This window comes from Schistocerca serialis, chromosome 1 (genome assembly GCF_023864345.2).
Source record: "Schistocerca serialis cubense isolate TAMUIC-IGC-003099 chromosome 1, iqSchSeri2.2, whole genome shotgun sequence".
Taxonomy (NCBI): Eukaryota; Metazoa; Arthropoda; class Insecta; order Orthoptera; family Acrididae; genus Schistocerca; species Schistocerca serialis.
In genome coordinates this window covers 662,622,218-662,641,408 of record NC_064638.1, presented here as the reverse complement: position 1 = coordinate 662,641,408, position 19,191 = coordinate 662,622,218, and the positions used below count along the sequence as shown (strand labels likewise).

Below are 19,191 nucleotides of genomic sequence, written 5' to 3'. Positions count from 1 at the left end.
GCATGAATTTCCAGACTACAGGTGAGGACGGCTGAGCACCCATGAGCAGAATGAATTATCCATTGTTGAATGCTTTTTTGTTGTCAATCTCTCTCTCTCTCTCTCTCTCTCTCTCTCTCTCTCTCTCTCTCTCTCACACACACACACACACACACACGCACACGCACACGCACACGCACACGCACACGCACACGCACACGCACACGCACACACACACACACAAGCCTTTGCTACTTTTCTGCAGGTCACATCCCTCACATCTAATTAGTTGGAGGGCCATAAAACTAATTCATACGCAAAACAGTCTTGTTAAACAAAATTGAACATGGAGCAACATCATCTAAAACAAGCTAGCTGGTCGCAAAATGTAGTAAAATTTCAGTTGTAAACCAAGGGAAAGAGGGCAGGAACTTAAGAAACTCTGTACTGGCTATGGGCTTGGCGGCAGCAGTATATGTTTCTTGTATGCAGTCTTTGATCATGCATTCTCCAACATCCACACAGGGATGCCTGCTCCAGTCTCAGTTGTTTTCAAAAAGTTGTTTCTACAAACAAAAACTTTGCCACTTATCATTAGCTTACAAACAAAACAATGGAACAGGAATTTTCAGTTGCAACATGTTTGTGTTTCGGCAGGTGATGTTTCCGCACGCACCTGTCACTCTATAACACAGGACAAGCTGTTTGTAAGCCTGTCTAATGGAAGAAAAACATACCTTACACATTCATTCTACTGAATGTCTAAACTGTTGTTTAGTTTTTACACAAGAAATACTGAGTTATGATATTCTATTCAACTATTGAAACTAAAATGTCTGTATCATTTACACATACCAACCACTTATACATAATTTCCATAAGCTAATAATATATGTTCTGAACAATTCAGCCACATGTCCAGGACCAGCCTGCAATGGTTACCTCATATTTTCCTGTTGAGTTACGATCTGTAACAAGATTCTCTTGCAAACATTTGAGAAGGCATCTTTATAATGGTCTTGAAATTCAAAGAGATCCAGTAAGTTCTTGAAAACCATATATTACATGGTGTACAGTTTTCGGTGGAATTAGTAACACACACAAGTAATTTATGATTTCTTGAAGAAATTAATAGTGTGAAAAGTGTAGGGAACAGGACAAATCAGGCAAATGAAAGTGTTTCAAATGTTTTGTGACCAGTTACATATAAAATGAAGGTACTCTTTTACTTGTATGCTAAGAATATCAAATGTGATGACGACAGGGGGAGGAGAGTAGGAAATAATTTATCACCTAAAAGTAAAGATATTCTACTAAAACCTGTAATTTAATGAGGCATGGTAGAAATTGTTACAGTAATTTAAAAAAAAGTAACACACAGTTTTCTCTACCATGATGATAATCTATCACCAATGAACAGTATCTAATAATAGAAACTTCCTGTGTAAGCACATAGTACACACTCATGACAATGAGGAATGGTTATGGCAGTCAATTTCTGCCACACTGACAGTAACAGAACACAGACCTTTCTAGGACAATAAATGATGACAAATATTATGAGGACATAAGAAAAGTTTAAAATCTGGTCCCTCCAGATGGGGAGCACTGAGCCTCATCATCAGAAGCTAATCAAAACTAGAATGCAGTTCGTGAACTAGGTTTCGTCATGTGCATGAATTATGTCACTTAACATTCAGACTGCACTCCGCTTGAGAAAGTGACAATGAAATATTAAGAAGTGCAGCTGAAATAATTGTGTTCATTTCTACAAAAAGTTTATATCTAATTAACTTAAATTCTAGCTTTTTTTCATAAAATATAAATTCATCACGTGACAACAGAGATCCTTTGGTGATTTCAGGTCACTTGATCACTGACGTTTCATGCTGAGACAGCCATAAAATGCTATCTGCGTCAGTATGGAAAATTGCGTCTGGAGCCCTGCAAAGAAAAGAAGCATTAGTATGTAGAACTAAAGCAGTGGAACTTGTCACTAATGAGGAGCTGAGTATTCACTTACTCTATCGGCACCACGTTGTGATGAGGTGTAGCCTTGATTTCCACCACCACGTCGGCCACCTCTGTAAAAGAACAAAAACAGTAATGTTTTAGCCAGAGAGAAGTGTGAGCAGATCGACGGCTGGCTAATGGGTGCACCAACACCCACACTAAAAGTGTATGGTATGTGTGCAGTTTCTTAAAACAAACTTATCCTCTGTCACATTCTGTATGGAGGATTGCGAAGCATGTATGTAAATGAAGATGCACTCCTATAACTACTCGCCTGGGCCATAAAGCATGGAACGTAGCGTCAAATTTTTGGCAATTATGCACTTATTCTCTCGACTGCTACCTAAAACACAACCATTGACCTGGCAATAACTGGAAAAACTATATGTAAACTCCTAAATAAACCCTCAAGTTTTTTTTTTATTTTTTATTATTTTTTTTTTTTTAACTTTCTGTTCTCCCTCCATCATGTTTAAATGTTAACTTCAGGCATCATGCACAGGTCGTTTTAAAATATTTTTCTACATGTAATTTATCTGTAGAGCCCTGTTACAGAAAAAAACAATATAGTTAGCTTTACCGACATGAAGTGTTCCTCAGAGAAAATTGCGGAAGTGAAAACGAAGAACTATATGTGAAAACATTCTCAGTTTTATCTCCTGAAGAGATTATTAGTCAACAGCCACTGTACGACATTGGTAGCTGGTATATCTACTTAAATTCTGAATACTGTACATGAAGCGTCATCAAGGAATTTGCAACACCCATAATTTCCATTTTGAAAAGTTCTCGGAATTGAACAGAAGGCAAGGCTTACCTCACTGAAACCTTTCCTCCCTATACAATAATGATGTACTTGCTCCAGAGATGTTCCAATGCCTTGGTCGCATCTCGAAAATTAGATCAGGCCCGCAAAACACCTGTCAACTTTGGCTGTCACAGTTCTTCGTTCGAAAATATTTTGAGTTTGGGGTAAAGATGGAAGTCTGATGCAGTCAAATCAGGCGGGTGTAGCAACAATGGGTATCTCAGTTCATATACTTTTACCATGGCAACGACACTTATGTGTGGGCGCGCGCACTGCCTTGACTAAAGATGAATTTTTCCTTGCCAAACTGGTCTTTTTTCGCGCGTCTTTCGCTGTAGTTGTTCCTGTAGGTTAGCGTGGTATAGCCCAGTAATGTATGCTGAGTTGTTTGACAAGCAGGAAGATATCTATCAGCAGAATCCCTTTCGCATCCCAAAAAACTGACGCCACATCCTTCTGATGAACTATATTGCCTTTGCTTTCTTTTACTGCAGTGAATCAACTTGTTTCCGCTGCGTTGATTGCTATTTTGTCTCTAGGGTATAGGCGTGGATCCAAAGTTGCGCAAAATATCTTCTTGTTGCTCTGAGAACGGTTCAACCATTGTTCTGATATTTTCTATTTCGATTCGTTGAAGCTTCTGCGCTAAGAGTCATGGCATCCATCTAGCAGAAAATCTTCTCACATCTGATTCCACTGTTAAAATGTCATATGACCGCTCAGATGACATTCCTACAGCTTCGGCAATTTCTCGCACTTCCAATCGGCGATCGTCCATAACCATTTTATGCACTTATACAATAATTTCTGGGGTAGTGGCACTCATCATCTAAGCAGTCCCGAGCACATTTAAACTCTTTTTTTTTTTTTTTTTTTTTTTTTTTTTAAGCGGTTTTACATCTGTCTCGGCGAATGCGGGCTGGTTACCCTTATTCCGCCTCAGTTAAACTACATAGGTTGGAACTTAAATAGTGGCAACACTGCTGTGGAGACACTATGCAGTGGAATCTACTGCTGTCGCTGATAGCACACGTTGTTAACATACCTACATTACCTCCGAGCAAATGGACTCGCTCGTCCCAAGTCACCGGCGTGCGCACAATCGAGGGAAACACAGTCACTTGTGAGCGAGCGATCTAACGTAACGGTGTCACTATGTTTTCGAAACAGGAACAATGGAGTTGGATCAAGTGTGAATGTACCAGAGGTCGTACAGCACGACACTGTCATCAAGGTCTTCAAGAGGTGTGCGTGGAATCGGCATTGCCGTACAGAACAGTGGCACGTTGGATAAAAGCCTTCAACGAAGGCCGGAAAACTGTGACAGACATGCATCGGGCAGGCCGTCCTAGCGTCTCTGAAGAAGTAGTGCATGCTATTGCCGCGTTAGTGGACAGTGATCGACGCCATACGATTCGTGAGCTCGCCCACGAAACCGGATTAGCACATACGACTGTGTTTCGCATCTTGAAGGAACGTCTGGGCATGCGAAAAATTGCATGACGATAGATTCCGCATGACTTGACGGAAATGCAGAATTGGATGCGTTACGACGCTGCTCAGACGCACTTGGAGCGCTATGAGTGCGAAGGCTTTCTTACGCCATATCGCAACACTGGATGAGACATGGGCCACATCGTACGAGCCAAAACTGAAACGCCAATCCAAAGAACGGCGTCATTATGGGTAGCCGCGAAAGTGCGTCAGAGCCCCAGTATGATGAAAATTATGGTGATTCTCGTGCACGACTGTGATGGCGTTATCCCAACATCCCAACGCATTACGTTCCTCCACGGCAGACCGTCAGTGCACAGTATTACAGTTCGTTTTCGGAGCATCACCTGCGGCCGGCTTTGTGAAAGAAGCCGTGACACTTTCTGCGCAACCCACCCATCATTTTGCACAATGCTCGGGCGCATACAACGCAAGCTGAGGTTGCTCTGTTCGGTCGATGGGACTGGGAAGTACTGTACCATCCACCATACTCCCCGGACTTAAGTCCTTGTGACTTTGATTTGATTGCGAAGATGAAGGGAACCACTTTGTGGCATTTGCTTCACAACTGTTCCAGAGATTCGACAGGCAGTAGACCGCTCCATTCGCACCACCAACAGAACAGGCTCTGCTAACGGTATACTATGCCTTCCACATCCCTGGCAACGGGTTGTACACAACGCTGGTGACTACTCTGAATGACAGTAACAGATGCAAACATGTAACTCTTTTGTATCGGTTGTGAATAAATAGTTGCCACTATTTAAGTTCCAAACCTCGTATGTTGGCGATTGCTGCGCAAACACTGTCTCTACGTATGCGTACACCATAATTACTCTACCACGCAAAACATTTGGGGCTACACTCGTCTGGTATGAGACGTTCCCGGGGGGATTTACTGAGGGCCGAACCGCACAAACCCTGGGTTCGGTGTGGGCGGCGGTGAGGTTGGGTGGACTGCTGTGGCCTGTTGTGGGGTTGTGAACCACTGCGGACTACGGCGGGACGAAGCCTCTCTGTCGTTTCTAGGTCCCCGGTTCAATACACAACACACAGTATTCAGGCCAGATGGTGTTCTATTTATTAAGTGCCGAACGGCTATCAACGCATTATAAACACTCTTCTGCTTGAACATTTGTAAGGATCGAAAATCTATTTTTGACATGGCAAAAGCTGTATCTTGGATTGGAATTCTTTTTACCTACACATAGGTGCTGACCACCGTAAGCACGTATAATACATACTATTGTACATACAAGTTGTGTGCTTCAAAGTCATAATTTAATTTTTTCAAGCAACGTGTTACAGTTTGAAGCCGCAATGAAACACCTCTGCTTACCTGAGAAAATTCAGTGACACAAAAACGCAAATTTACTTGGAAGTAGTGTGGTGGAGATGTGGGGTATAATGTTAAGAGTGACAGTGGAACGTATCTGCATATTTGGCACACAAGAGCGAAAGGGATAGAGGCCTTAACGATCGTTTGCATAACATAACATGACCATCACCGAATTCTCCGAGGCATCAATGGAGACTTGACTAGTCTGTGTTTCGGTAGCTCTCCTCACAGGATAGTATTTTCTAGCGCACGGCGTGCGAAGAGATAGTAAGCAAATATTTATTATAATTCGGAATATACGCCAGAAGGCTACTTTGAAAATAGGATAACCTTGCTCGGCTGAGAACACCAGAGAAAACACTCAATTTGATCTCCAGAGTCAATACCGTATGTCCTGGTTCCTCAGGCCACGGGGATCTTGTAGGAATTATATGACAGCAACGGAAATTTAGCGTGAAAAGTTCGAAATGAGGTGCTATGTCTTATGGTGGCTATGGATTTTGGTATCAGCGTCTGAAGGGATCAACTCGTAATTGAACATTCTGGGGGGAATGCAAGTTAGATGCTTTGAGGTGTGAACTGGAAATAAGTCGAAGTTCTGCCGGCCGAAGTGGCCGTGCGGTTAAAGGCGCTACAGTCTGGAACCGCAGGACCGCTACGGTCGCGGGTTCGAATCCTGCCTCGGGCATGGATGTTTGTGATGTCCTTAGGTTAGTTAGGTTTAACTAGTTCTAAGTTCTTGGTCCCATAGTGCTCAGAGCCATTTTTTAAGTCGAAGTTAACGCTTTGAGTCAGCAGAGACCTGTTTATCAAAGAGAAGGTTTTAGAAGTAGGTAAACAAGCATAGTCGACTAGGGATAGTTACAACGCAGAATGATGCTCAGTAATGAGTAAAATGAAACATATCGAGCCTGCAAACTCTGCAACACGCAAGCGAGTGAGACCCGCATGGCCACTGGCCGCCCTAGCCGCCCACGCGTCACTGTCATTAGGGGAAGTAGTATCGGTCGTCTCCGTCAAATTCCATTTGGCCTTTTTTATTTGTCATCAGTCTCCTTACTGGTAAGATGGGACCTGCAGCGAATTTTCTTTTGGTCCGGTTTCTTCATCTCAGAGTAGTACCTGTCCCAATTGTTTATCGGATATTTTCCAATCTCCGTCTTCCTCTACGCAGTTACAGCTCCTTCTAGAACCATTGAAGTCATTCCTTAATGTCTTAACACATGTCCTATCATCGTGTCTATCCTTTTCGTGGCTACTTATCAAGTGTTTCTCTCCTCACTGATTCTGCGGAGAATAACTTCATTTCTTCCCTCATCAGTCAATCTAATTTCCTACATCTTTCTAAATCAAGACGTCTCAAACGCTTCCTTTCTCGCCTTACACCATTTCCCACAGTCCAAGATTCACTTCCATACAATACTGTGCTACGACGTACATTATCAGAAATTTCTTCGTCACAGTAAGGTCGATGTTTGATTCTACACTAGAATCCTTCCGATCACGAACGCCCCTCTTCGCCTGTGCATGTCTACCTTTTATGGTTCAAATGGTTCAAATGGTTCAAATGGCTCTGAGCACTATGGGACTTAACATCTATGGTCATCAGTCCCCTAGAACTTAGAACTACTTAAACCTAACTAACCTAAGGACAGCACACAACACCCCTACCTTTTATGTTCTCCTTGCTTCAATATGCACACTGTACATTCCAGCCAAATGAACACTACTCGAATAGGGTACTTGGGTCTCCGTGTCTTATTTCGACATTTTTAAATTTCATGAGATACATTTCTTCTGAAAAATAGATGCGAGTGCAGGGTATAAGTTCTGCTTCCATTTACGAAATTCCGATCCCATAAGATGATTACGAAACGTTCTCTAGTAGTAAAAACGCGAGTAAGAAAGAACTGGATTTATTGCTCGTGCTGAACAGTAAGGCTGGTCGTCAATGGTTTTATTTATTTTTATCATGTTCCGCGTTATCATGCAAGCAAACGCTGTTTGGTCATCGTTTACAGAATGCTATTAGAAAATTTATGACAAATTAAAGAATTAACAAAACACTAAAAATATGTGACAGTATATGAATAAATAACACATTACACAAAAATGTTGTGAAACATTTGGAGAACTCTTCCACGGAAGTTGCGTACCACAAGTACACCATTCAACTTGGATTTCAATACATGTTTATCACTCAATTTTATCAGTTGTTCTGAAAGTCTGTTGTAAATTAGACCTGCTGCATTTCTGCACAATGCCTAAGGATGTTTTATCCAGGGGAATAGCCGGCCGGTGTGGCCGTGCAGTTCTAGGCGCTTCAGTCTGGAACCCGCGTGACCGCTACGGTCGCAGGTTCGAATCCTGCCTCGGGCATGGATGTGTGTGATGTCCTTAGGTTAGTTAGGTTTAAGTAGTTCTAAGTTCTAGGGCACTGATGACCACAGATGTTAAGTCCCATAGTGCTCAGAGCCATCTGAACCATTTTCCCAAGGGAATATAGTTTTCCTACTAGCGTTCGCTGAATGAATGTTGTGGTTTTTTTTATGAATGAGTCAATACTGGCGACAACAACAATACCCATGGTGGAATGTGTGTACAAGGATGACAGCATATTCCGAGACACCTTAATAATGGCCTACATGAAGTTCCTGAACTAACACCTCAGATCAGTCTGACCACCCTTTGCTGAACTAGGAAGATTCTTGGTGAGGGTACAATGTTGCCCCAAAAGATATAACCGTACTAGATTGTAGAGTTAATGTAAGAAAAGTAAAATAGTCTTCGTTTCACAGTCAGTGGTGATTTCCCTTATGCTGAAGATCGCAGGAATCTGTTTCTGCACAGCATTTTAAACGTCGTACTTCCAAGGAAACTTATCATCTAAACTCCGTCCTAAGAATTTTAAATATTCCACTTCACTGACTGACCACTTTGGGACAACAGAATTTCACTTTTTCAAGAGTTCCATCTCAGAAATTGTTTGGATTGGATTTTGTTGCAGTTAAACGTTTGTGTGTTCCCTGAAAGCCAAGTTCTGATGTTACCGACACATTATTAGTCACATCATTCACACTACATTCCATAGCTTCCATAACAAAACTTTTGCGATCTCCAAAGAGAAATTTTTTTTAGTCATCTGTCGTGTTTAGAGGCATATCGTTATACTGTACACATACGAGGTGCTGCTAGAAAAAAACCGGACTGATGCTGGAAAAAACATTTATTTACAATTATTTACAATTTCATGTTATCTCCTTCAATGTACTCTCCTCCTCGGTCTCTACACCGCTCCATACGAATTTTCCACTGTTCATAGCAATGCTGCAGATCATTTTCGGTAAGTCCATACATTACTTCCGTCGCTTTTTCTTTTACTGCTTCAACAGTTTCAAATCTAGTTCCTTTCAAATCTGACTTGACTTTAGGGAAAAGAAAAAAGTCACAGGGGGCCAAATCAGGTGAGTAGGTTGGATGATCTAAGATGGGAATGTTGTGTTTTGCCAAAAACGTCTTCACTGACAACGCACTGTGAGCTGGGGCATTGTCTTGGTGAAGGATCCATGACTTTTTTCTCCACAAATCGTTCCGTTTTGTCCGTACTCGCTCACGTAGGGTAGCCAGGACGCTAATGTAGTAATGCTGATTCACTGTTTGTCCCTCTGGTACCCAATCAATGTGCACAATCCCTTTGATGTAAAAAAAAAAAAAATCATCATTGCCTTGAATTTCGATTTTGACATTCGTGCTTTTTTTTGTCGTGGAGAACCAGGAGTTTTCCAATGTATCGATTGGCGTTTAGTTTCGGGATCGTAAGTAAAAAACCACGATTCATCGCAAGTAATAACATTTTGTAAGAAGGTGGGATCACTTTCAATGTTTTCCAGGATGTCAGAACAAATCATTCTTCGGCGTTCCTTCTGTTCAATTGTGAGACGCTTTGGAACCATTTTTGAACACACTTTGTTCATGTTGAAACTTTCATGAAGAATCTGCCTAACACTTTCCTTGTCAACTCCTGTTAACTCAGACACTGCTCTGACTGTTAAACGGCGATCTTGTCGAACAAGTTTACCGATTTTTTCAATGTTTGCATCAGTTTTTGCTGACAATGGTCTGCCAGTGCGAGTGTCATCACTGGTGTCTTCGCGGCCATCTTTAAATCGTTTAAACCATTCAAACACTTGTGTTCGCGATAAACAATCATCGCCGTACACTTGATGTAACATTACAAACGTTTCACTTGCAGATTTTCCTAGTTTGAAACAAAATTTGATGTTAACACGCTGTTCTTTCTCTACACTCAACATTTTCCGACGCACAGACAAAACGTCAACTACTTAAAACAGACGCCACGGGCAGACTGAGTGCAGGAGGCAGATGAAACTCGAGCAGTAGGCGGAGCGAGAGTCACGTGACAGGCCACGCGACTTTCAGCCTTATTGCATTCGTTTTATTGTTTCACCAGTACTAGTCCGGTTTTTTTCTAGCCACACCTCGTACACAACGGTGAAACACCAGTGAAGCGATTGATGATTGAACAGAGGAGCAGCTGCAGAAGTATCTGTCAAAAGATGGTAGTGAATGTCTGAGAAGAAAGCGCGCAGCAGTAATAATGCTCCTGTTAGTCGGGAGACAGCGGAGCAGCAACAAGCCTGGTTAGGTAGCGCCCGCTGGAAGGAAGGGGGACTAGCACGTTCCGTTGGGCAAGCCCTCGTAGCGCCCGCTACCCAGAAGGTAGAGTGGCTCGGAGCGCCCTCCAGCCGCCGGCTAAACACGCCAGGCGACGCCATGCAAATCGGCCAAATCCCGTTTCCATGTCGCCAACTCAGGCGCGCCACACGTAATTACCCCAGCGACAGTCCCTGGCCCGCAATCTCCTTGGCTTTGGTCGCTTGCCAGGACGTGTATCTGCTATTTGCAAGTAAAATAAACGTCACGCTCCTGCTAGGCTACCTGTAACGTGTCGAGGGTTGAGTACTAAAATGTGCAGTTGGGGATCTGTCACCTTCGAACATACACGTTTACAAAAAAGTTTGCACTGGGATGGTCTGTGCTGTGCGGATCAATTGTAAGAGAAATTTTGTTGGATTTTTTAAACGTTAAATAGGAAGAGAAGGAAAGGGGGGGAAAACCTTCTAGCGCAAAATATTACATTGCACCTACACACGACAAGATCAATTTGAGGCAAGCACGGAACGAGCGCCAGTGACTCAGCTAAAGAGGCGCCGAACAGGAAAAACTCTGGAAGTATAGGGGGTGGACCAACATATGGAAACACAAAAAAATAAACACACACATTATTATGTGCAATTCGGTGAAGGAAAACGTTGGCGTTCAAAACAGCTTCTACTCACATTGGAATTAAAAAATATAATGGAGTCTGATACCATTCTTCCTGCGAAATAGTGGCGAGTTCAGGTAACGATGATGGATAGCGATCACGCACTCTTCCTTCCAAAGTAGACTACGCAAGCTCAATAATACTGTGATCTAGTGCCTTGCTGTGGCCAGGCGAGATGCGATAATTCATTCTCGTGCTCACAAAACCAATCCTGGACGATGTGAGCTCTGATAACAGGAGGTCCGTCGTCTTGGCGCATAGCATCGCCACTCGCGAACAAATATTCTACCATGGGATGGATCTGAGTAACCTTGGTAGTAATGCAACTTTTCAGAGTACCCATGGGGCCCACGGAATACCACGATATGTCTGCCCAAATCATCACCGAACTCCAGTCATGATTTACACTGGGATATAAACTTGGTCACAAGTTGGAAACAGTGTGAAACAAGACTCATCCGACCAAATGACGTTCTTCCGTTGTTCCACAGTTCAGTTTTATGACTTCTGCACTTGGTGTTCCTGTAATGGGCATTTGCATCACTGGCGTGTGGTTTTGGAATTCCAGCTCGCCTCGCGTTGCTTAAGGCGCCGACAGTGTTCGCGAATCCGAGATTCTGTTCTACAGTGAGTTTTGCATCTGTCGTTGTTATATTTTATCACAATCCTTTTCAACTACCGTCTCTCACGATCGCTCAACACACACTTTCGTCCGCCTTGTGTCTTACCGTATGATGATTTTCTGCTTTCTCTATATACGGCATAAATCTTCGTTACGGTGCCTCTTGAAACTCCGAACACTTCGGCTACCTTGGTTATGGAAGAGTCCACGGAGCACCAACAATTTGCCCACGCTCGAACTGATTTAGCTCCGACATATGGCACTCACAACTACACAAGTCAACGACTGACACTTGCAACGCATTGACGACATTGCACAGGTGCCGCTCTTGGTCAAATATAACAACGCAACCTGCAGGCTCGGCTAGCACCTGCATTTATGAGGTGTGTGTGAAAAGTAATGAGACTGATTTTCTATCTACCAAAGTTTTCTTTCTTTTTTTTTTTCTCCAAACAAAAATGTTGTCCCCTTTAAAGTAGTTCCCTTCGGGGGCTACACACACCGGCGGAAACGTTGTTCCCAGTCTTGGTAGCAATGCTGAAAGGCTGTAACTGGTAGGGTCTTTAATATATCGGTCACATTCTTTTGAATGTTCTGCAGAGTCCTAAAATTACGTCGTTTAAAAGACAGCTTTCAATCCTGGGGAAAGGAAAAATTCGCAAGGACTCAGATAAGGTGAAAAGGAGTACAGTGGAACAAAACGAATGTCTTGAGTTCAAAAATTCCGAGATGGATGTGGCCGTGTGACATGTAGCGTTGCCATAATGCAGCATCCACTTGGCTGCAATGCACAAATCTTCTGTCCAAATTTGATGTACGCTGAAAGTGTTTAACATTCATATTCTTAAATGCAGGACTGATCTCATAAGAGCACGCACACGTTTGACATTTTCGTCGGTTTTTGAAGGTTACCCTGAGCGGGGTTCGTCTGCAACGTGTTCTCGGCCTTCTAAACATTATTTGTGGCAGCGAAAAATTTGTGCTCTTGATAGCCAATGTTCCCCACAGGCTTGTTTCAACTTTTCCAAGGTCACACTCGCGGATTTCCAAATTTCAACTCAAAACTTGATGGCATAACGTTGCTCTAAATTCTGTTGTTCCATTTTCGTAACAAAGAACAAAAACAACTTCACTGATGGTGCTCTCAAAAATCATGTGATTGCTGTACGGAGCTGAAACTCGGAATGGGCATCTGGAAAGGATGAACGCACCGATCTACACAATTAGAACACAGCGTTGCCAGATTTTTCTCACACACCTTGTAAGTTCAAGCATCCAATTCTCGTGGTGTTTCCAGATTTTTGTCCAACCCTGTATTGAATGTAACGTTCCGTCCACGGATTTTGTCATCGGAGCTCAAATTGGACACGTCTGGGGCTGGCAATAAGTCACAACGGTTTACGGGACCCAGCCCTCCACAATGTGAGTCGAGTGCACTACTGGCTTTGTTCCACTGACTTGAAATTGACAAATCAACTCTTTGTCAGCAAACTGCTGCTGCTCCTACGCCGTAGGAACGGCCACAGTCCCCCACCAAATTCATCACCATATGCGGATTACTTTAATGACCTTGTTTTTTTACCGAAAAATTAACTAAACTCGCAAAAATAATCGATGTGACTGGAAAGGGCGCAACATCTGCCACTGGATGTTAAGCCTCCAGAACGATTAGGCCCAATTTCAGTATCCACCGCCAAAGGATGCAAATGGCCCTCTAGCTGTATATTATAGCTATTATTAACTGGCTACGTGGAAAGAGGCGTGCAGCAGGGCGATACGACATACAACCACAGAAGAAGCAACTGCTTTCCCGGTGTCCTTTTGACAGCCAGAATCCCAGGCTTCACATGGTTTTTACACTACTGGTCATTAAAATTGCTACACCACGAAGATGACGTGCTACAAACGCGAAATTTAACCGACAGGAAGAAGATGCTGTGATATGCAAATGATTAGCTTTTCAGAGCATTCACACAAGGATGGCGCCGATGGCGACACCTACAACGTGCTGACATGAGGAAAGTTTCCAACCGATTTCTCATACACAAACAGCAGTTGACCGGCGTTTCCTGGTGAAACATTGTTGTGATGCCTCGTGTAAGGAGGAGAAATGCGTACCATCACGTTTCCGACTTTGATAAAGGTCGGATTGTAGCCTATCGCGACTGCGGTTTATCGTATCGCGACACTGCTGCTCGCGTTGGTCGAGACCTAATGACTGTTAGCACAATATGGAATCGGTGGGTTCAGGAGGGTAATACGGAACGCCGTGCTGGATCCCAACGGCCTCGTATCAATAGCAGTCGAGATGACAGGCATCGTATCCGCATGGCTGTAACGGATCGTGCAGCCACGTCTCGATCCCTGAGTCAATAAATGGGGACGTTTGGAAGACAACAAACATCTGCATGAACAGTTCGACGACGTTTGCAGCAGCATGGACTATTAGCTCGGAGAAAACGGCTGCGGTTACCCTTGACGCTGCATCACAGACAGGAGCGCCTGCGATGGTGTACTCAACGACGAACCTGGGTGCACGAATGGCAAAACGTCATTTTTTTCCGGATGAATCCAGATTCTGTTTACAGCATCATGATGATCGCATCCGTGTTCGGCGTCACCGCAGTGAACGCGCGTTGGAAGCGTATATTCGTCATCGCCATACTGGTGTATCATCCGGTGTGATGGTATGGGGTGCCATTGGTTACACGTCTCGGTCACCTCTTGCTCGCGTTGACGGCGCTTTGAACAGTGGACATTACATTTCAGATGTAACCCTTCATTCGATCCCTGCGAAACCCTACATTTCAGCAGGATAATGCACGACCGCATGTTGCAGGTCCTGTACGGGCCTTTTCGGATACAGAAAATGTTCGACTGCTGCCCTGGCCAGCACATTCTCCAGATCTCTCACCAATTGAAAACGTCTGGTCAATGGTGGCCGAGCAACTGGCTCGTCACAATACGCCGGTCACTACTCTTGATGAGCTGTGGTATCGTGTTGAAGCTGCATGGGCAGCTGTACCTGTACACGCCAGCCAAGCTCTGTTTGACTCAATGCCCAGCCGTATCAAGGCCGTTATTACGGCCAGAGGTGGTTGTTCTGGGTACTGATTTCTCAGGATCTATGCACCCAAATTGCGTGAAAATGAAATCACATGTCAGTTCTAGTATAATAGATTTGTCCAATGAATACCCGTTTATCATCTGCATTTCTTCTTGGTGTAGCAATTTTAATGGCCAGTAGTGTATCACACTTCCGCCAGTCCAGCAACTGAAGAAAGGGAGTACTGTAGCGCCTCTGACGACGACGCGATGTGTGACTGAGAGGAAGGCAAGGCGTACACTGGCTCCTGTACTCACTATAGTGAGACATATGCCCCAATTGAATGTTGAAGATTAGTTGAGTAGAGCATGTAACTAATGAGGAGGTACTGAATACAATTGGGGAGAAGCGGAGTTTGGGACACAACTCGTCTCGAAGAAGGGATCGGTTGGTAGGACACATTCTGAGGCATCAAGGGATCACCAATTTAGTATTGGAGGGCAGCGTGGAGGGTAAAAATCGAGAGGGAGACCAAGAGATGAATACGCTAAGCAAATTCAGAAGGATGTACAGTGCAGTAGTTACTTCGAAATGAAAAAAACTTGCACAGGATAGAGTAGCATGGAGAGATACATCAAACCAGTCTCCGGACCACAACAACAACAACATGCCCCCATTTGTTATGCAAACTAATGGGCTCTCCACTGTTTTGTCTGATACACTTTTAGCTGTACTGCTTTAAATCCTGCTGTCCTGTTATTCAGTACTTCTTGACTTGGGAGTTTTTGCACTTATCGCTGACTACAACCACGAAGTATTTGTCTATGTCAAAAGATTGTGCCTTCAGAGCAATATTGCTCGTTCACACAAAAACTGCATGTTTTCACAACTAGTGTCACACAGTAATTAAAGGCTTCACAAGTCACGTACAAGATGTGTTAAAAAGTATCAGTAATTTTGCCATTTCGCTTGTTGCATTAGACCTATTCGCGCCGTTTTTTCGTTGTTCTGTTGGTACAAACATCTGAAAAGTAGACTATATCACCAGCTTTACCCACATCGGAATCTAGTGTGTTGTCAGCTATCAGAAAGGTTTGATGTATTTTGGTAGTAGCGGGGATTATTTACACTATATAAAAATGGTTATGAGAATATATATGAAATCTTGCTAGAAGAACGGAGTAAAGAGAAACAAAATTTTACTAATGTTAAATACTGATTTTGGTGGGTCTGCTATGAGTAAAACATGGGTCTGCTAGTTGTAGAAACGTTTCGCAAAACGCCGTGAAGACGTTGAAGACGATGAGCTACATGGACGCCCCAGCACATCATCAACCGATGAATTAGTGAAAAAAGTGGAGGAAATTATTAAGAGAGGTCGCCGAATCACATCGTAGACGTCACTGATAGTGCTGGAATATGAAGTGGCTCTAGTCAGGAAATATATTCTGATGTTTCGGGTATGAATCCTGTGACAGTAAAATATGTTAATAAATTTTCGAATTTCGGGGGAAAAAAACGTCGAATACAAGTCGCTCAGGACTCGCTAGCTGAAGTCAACAGCGATGCAGAACTACTGATAGGTGTCATAACTGGTGATGAGACACTGGTTTACAGAAAAACGCCGAATCTGTGGCTCAATTATCATTGTGGATGACGGGTCGCCAAGACCTTACGCTCGACAAGTGCGGTCAGATTTGAAAGTTGTGTTCATTGTGCCCTTCGATTTGAATGGTACAGTGCACGACGAGCTTTATCCAAAGATCCAACGATCGAGAAGGAGTAGTAGTAACAAGTTCAATGACGTTTGAGAGATGCAACCCGAAAAACCGCCAGGATTCGTGTCGAAAGAAGAAATGGTTTTTGCACCATGATAATGCATTTGCTCAAAATTCGTTGCTTGTTTGTGAAATTTCGGCGCAAAACAATACTATTATGATATTCCAGTCTCCATACTCTCCAGATACGTACGTCATATTCGGCCTTTCGCTGCCCCCGAAAAGAAAGAAAATCATAGATGGCCGTAGTTTTGCAAGCACAGGCTATGTTACGAACACATCGCTGATGATGTGGAAATCCACCCCTAAGGTCGAGTTCAGATGTGTTTCGGAGACTGGAAAAAGCCCTAACGTATTATATGTAATTGGGAACTATTATTGTGAAGGGGATAACAATATTTAGGGTCGATCAAAGCATGGAAACACCGCAAGAAAAGCAGGCTTGAACAAAAAATGCAGCTGCTAGCCGAGCCTGCAGGTTGAGCTGTTCTATCTAACCACGAGCGGCACTCTGCAATGTCCTCACTTCGTGCAATTGTCAGCCTTCGTCAGAACAATGTCGGAGCTAAGTGAAGTCTTACATGGGCCAAATTGTTGGTGCTCGTGTGATAGATACTTACGTATCTAAGACAACCAAAACTGTTTGGTTTTTTAAGAGGTACCGCAACGAAGATTTATACCACACACAGTGAAAGTGGAAAACATCATCCGGTAAGTCACAAAACGTACGAAAGTTGGTGTTGTGTGATAGTGATGAACGGTCATTAAAGAGGATTGTGACGAAAAATAAGGGGACACCAGCTGCAAAAGTCAGTGCAGAACGAAATGCTGCACTCTCGAATGCTGTCAGCAACAAAACAACATGGAGCAGGGAACTTGCACGGCTAGGTGGAATTCCGAAACCGAACATCAGTGAGGCAAATACCCTTACGGAAAACGTTGTGCCGGAGCCGTAAAACATGGACTGCGGAGCAATGGAAGAAAGACATTTGGTCGGACAAGTTTTGTTTCACTCTGTAACCAACTTCTCGTCGAGTTTACGTCCCACGAGTGAAACATGGCGGGGGCTCTGTGATAACCTGGGCAGCCATATCATGGTCATACTTGATACCCACGGTTACTCTGAAAGGTCGCGTTTCAACGTAGGGTTATGTGAACACTTTGGATGATCAGGGCCATCCCATGGTACAACGTTTGTTTCCCTTCGGTGATGCGTGTTCCAAGACGATAGGGTTCCATGTCCAAGCAGTTCGCATCGACCAGAACTTGTTTTTTTGAGCACAAGAATGAATTGTCGCATCTTCCTTGGTCACTACTGTCACCAGATCTCAATATTCTTGTGCCTTTGTCGTCTACTTTTGAGGGATGAGCTATCCACCTGCATCAGCGTTGCCAAAGTTGCCCCTATATTGCAGGAAGAACGGTATAAGATTCCCTTGTATCTATTCACTCCAAGACGACTGGAAGCCGTTTTAAACGACAAAGGTTTTCCTACATTGTATTATTCACGGTAGTATGTTGCGTTTTTGGTGTTCCCATATTTTTCCACCCCTGGTTGAAGAATAAATAAAAGTCTTTCACAAAATGTTATTTTCTGAACACACAGTGTAGCATACGATGCAGAGTATTAGGTCCTAGTATGACTGCTTCCTTCCCCTTCAGATTTAGTTACAGTTTCTCTGCCATAACTAGTCTCCAGGTGTCAGTATGATTGCTCCCTTCTCCTTCAGATTTATTTAAGAGTTTCTCTATCGTAATTAGTCTCCCCTGGAAGGAAGCGCGATACCATAAGCAGTCTTCCCTGGAAGCAGACAAACTAACATACCGGTGGTAGGCACTGAAAATCTTGTAACTCCATTTTGTTAAATATTACAGAGAAAGCAACAACGGTTTATTGGAAAACATATAAAGCGTTACAGACAGCACTGATGCCGGGTGACTATAAAAAAGTTTAGAAATTGATATGGTACATCAGGCATACAACAAGGACCAGTAATCTCACAGGAAACGGAGGGCCACACAATGACACGAGAGAGCGCTGCAGTCACGTGTGGGCTGGCATCGTCGGAGACTGTTTAACTGAGCCGTACATTCTCCCGGGCCGACATGATGGTGGCACGTACCTCGTATTCCTGCGAGAGGTTGTGTCGGACATGCTGAATTACGTTCCCATACCTAGTCTCCGCATTCGATTTCAGCATGACGGAGCCCCCGCGCATTTCAGGGCACAAAGGAGGGCAGGTATGCATGCAACCTTTCTCGGCCGCCGGATTGATAGCGGTGAGCCAGCTGCATAGCCACCACGGTCAGATGGTCTAACCCCAATCGATCTTTTCTTATCGGGTATCTGAAAGGCCTTGTGTCGCCGGAGGACCTAGTGAGCGGGACTGTCGTGGCAGCAGGATACTTTCGAGATACACCAGATATATCAGAGAGGGTGCGCCGTTCAATGCAACGTCGATGTCAGGCGTGTCTCGATGCATCTGGGCAAAACTTTGCGCATCTTCTGTAGTGGGAGTCCATTTGTAGCATGTCACTAAATAACTGCAACGCCAACCTCGAATGGCCTTTGCGACCCCCAGTTCCTAAGTGATTACTGATCCTTGTTGTATGCTCTATGTGCCACGTCAGTAGATGAACGTTTCTGTTTCTTTAATCGCCCTGTGTAGTAGAAGCCTACTTATTAACTGATTAAAGAAATTGATGCACTTTTATATTTCCGTTTGGTAATGGAATTAGTTTACTGCAATTACGAAGTTTTCATT

At 43.6% G+C, this 19,191-nt stretch overlaps 1 protein-coding gene across 1 annotated transcript in view; it reads right to left on the bottom strand.

Moving 5' to 3' along the window:
- Positions 1-1,285: 1,285 nt before the first annotated feature.
- LOC126479789 (5'-3' exoribonuclease 2 homolog) overlaps positions 1,286-19,191 on the bottom strand; it is a 427,511-nt gene continuing 409,605 nt past the window's right edge. Inside the window, exons 20-21 of the mRNA XM_050103814.1 lie at positions 2,003-2,063; positions 1,286-1,923 (exon numbers count right to left, since the gene is read on the bottom strand). Of these exons, the coding sequence (XP_049959771.1) occupies positions 1,897-1,923; positions 2,003-2,063 (88 nt within the window). The 3' untranslated portion in view covers positions 1,286-1,896. The remainder of the gene's footprint in view (positions 1,924-2,002; positions 2,064-19,191) is intronic.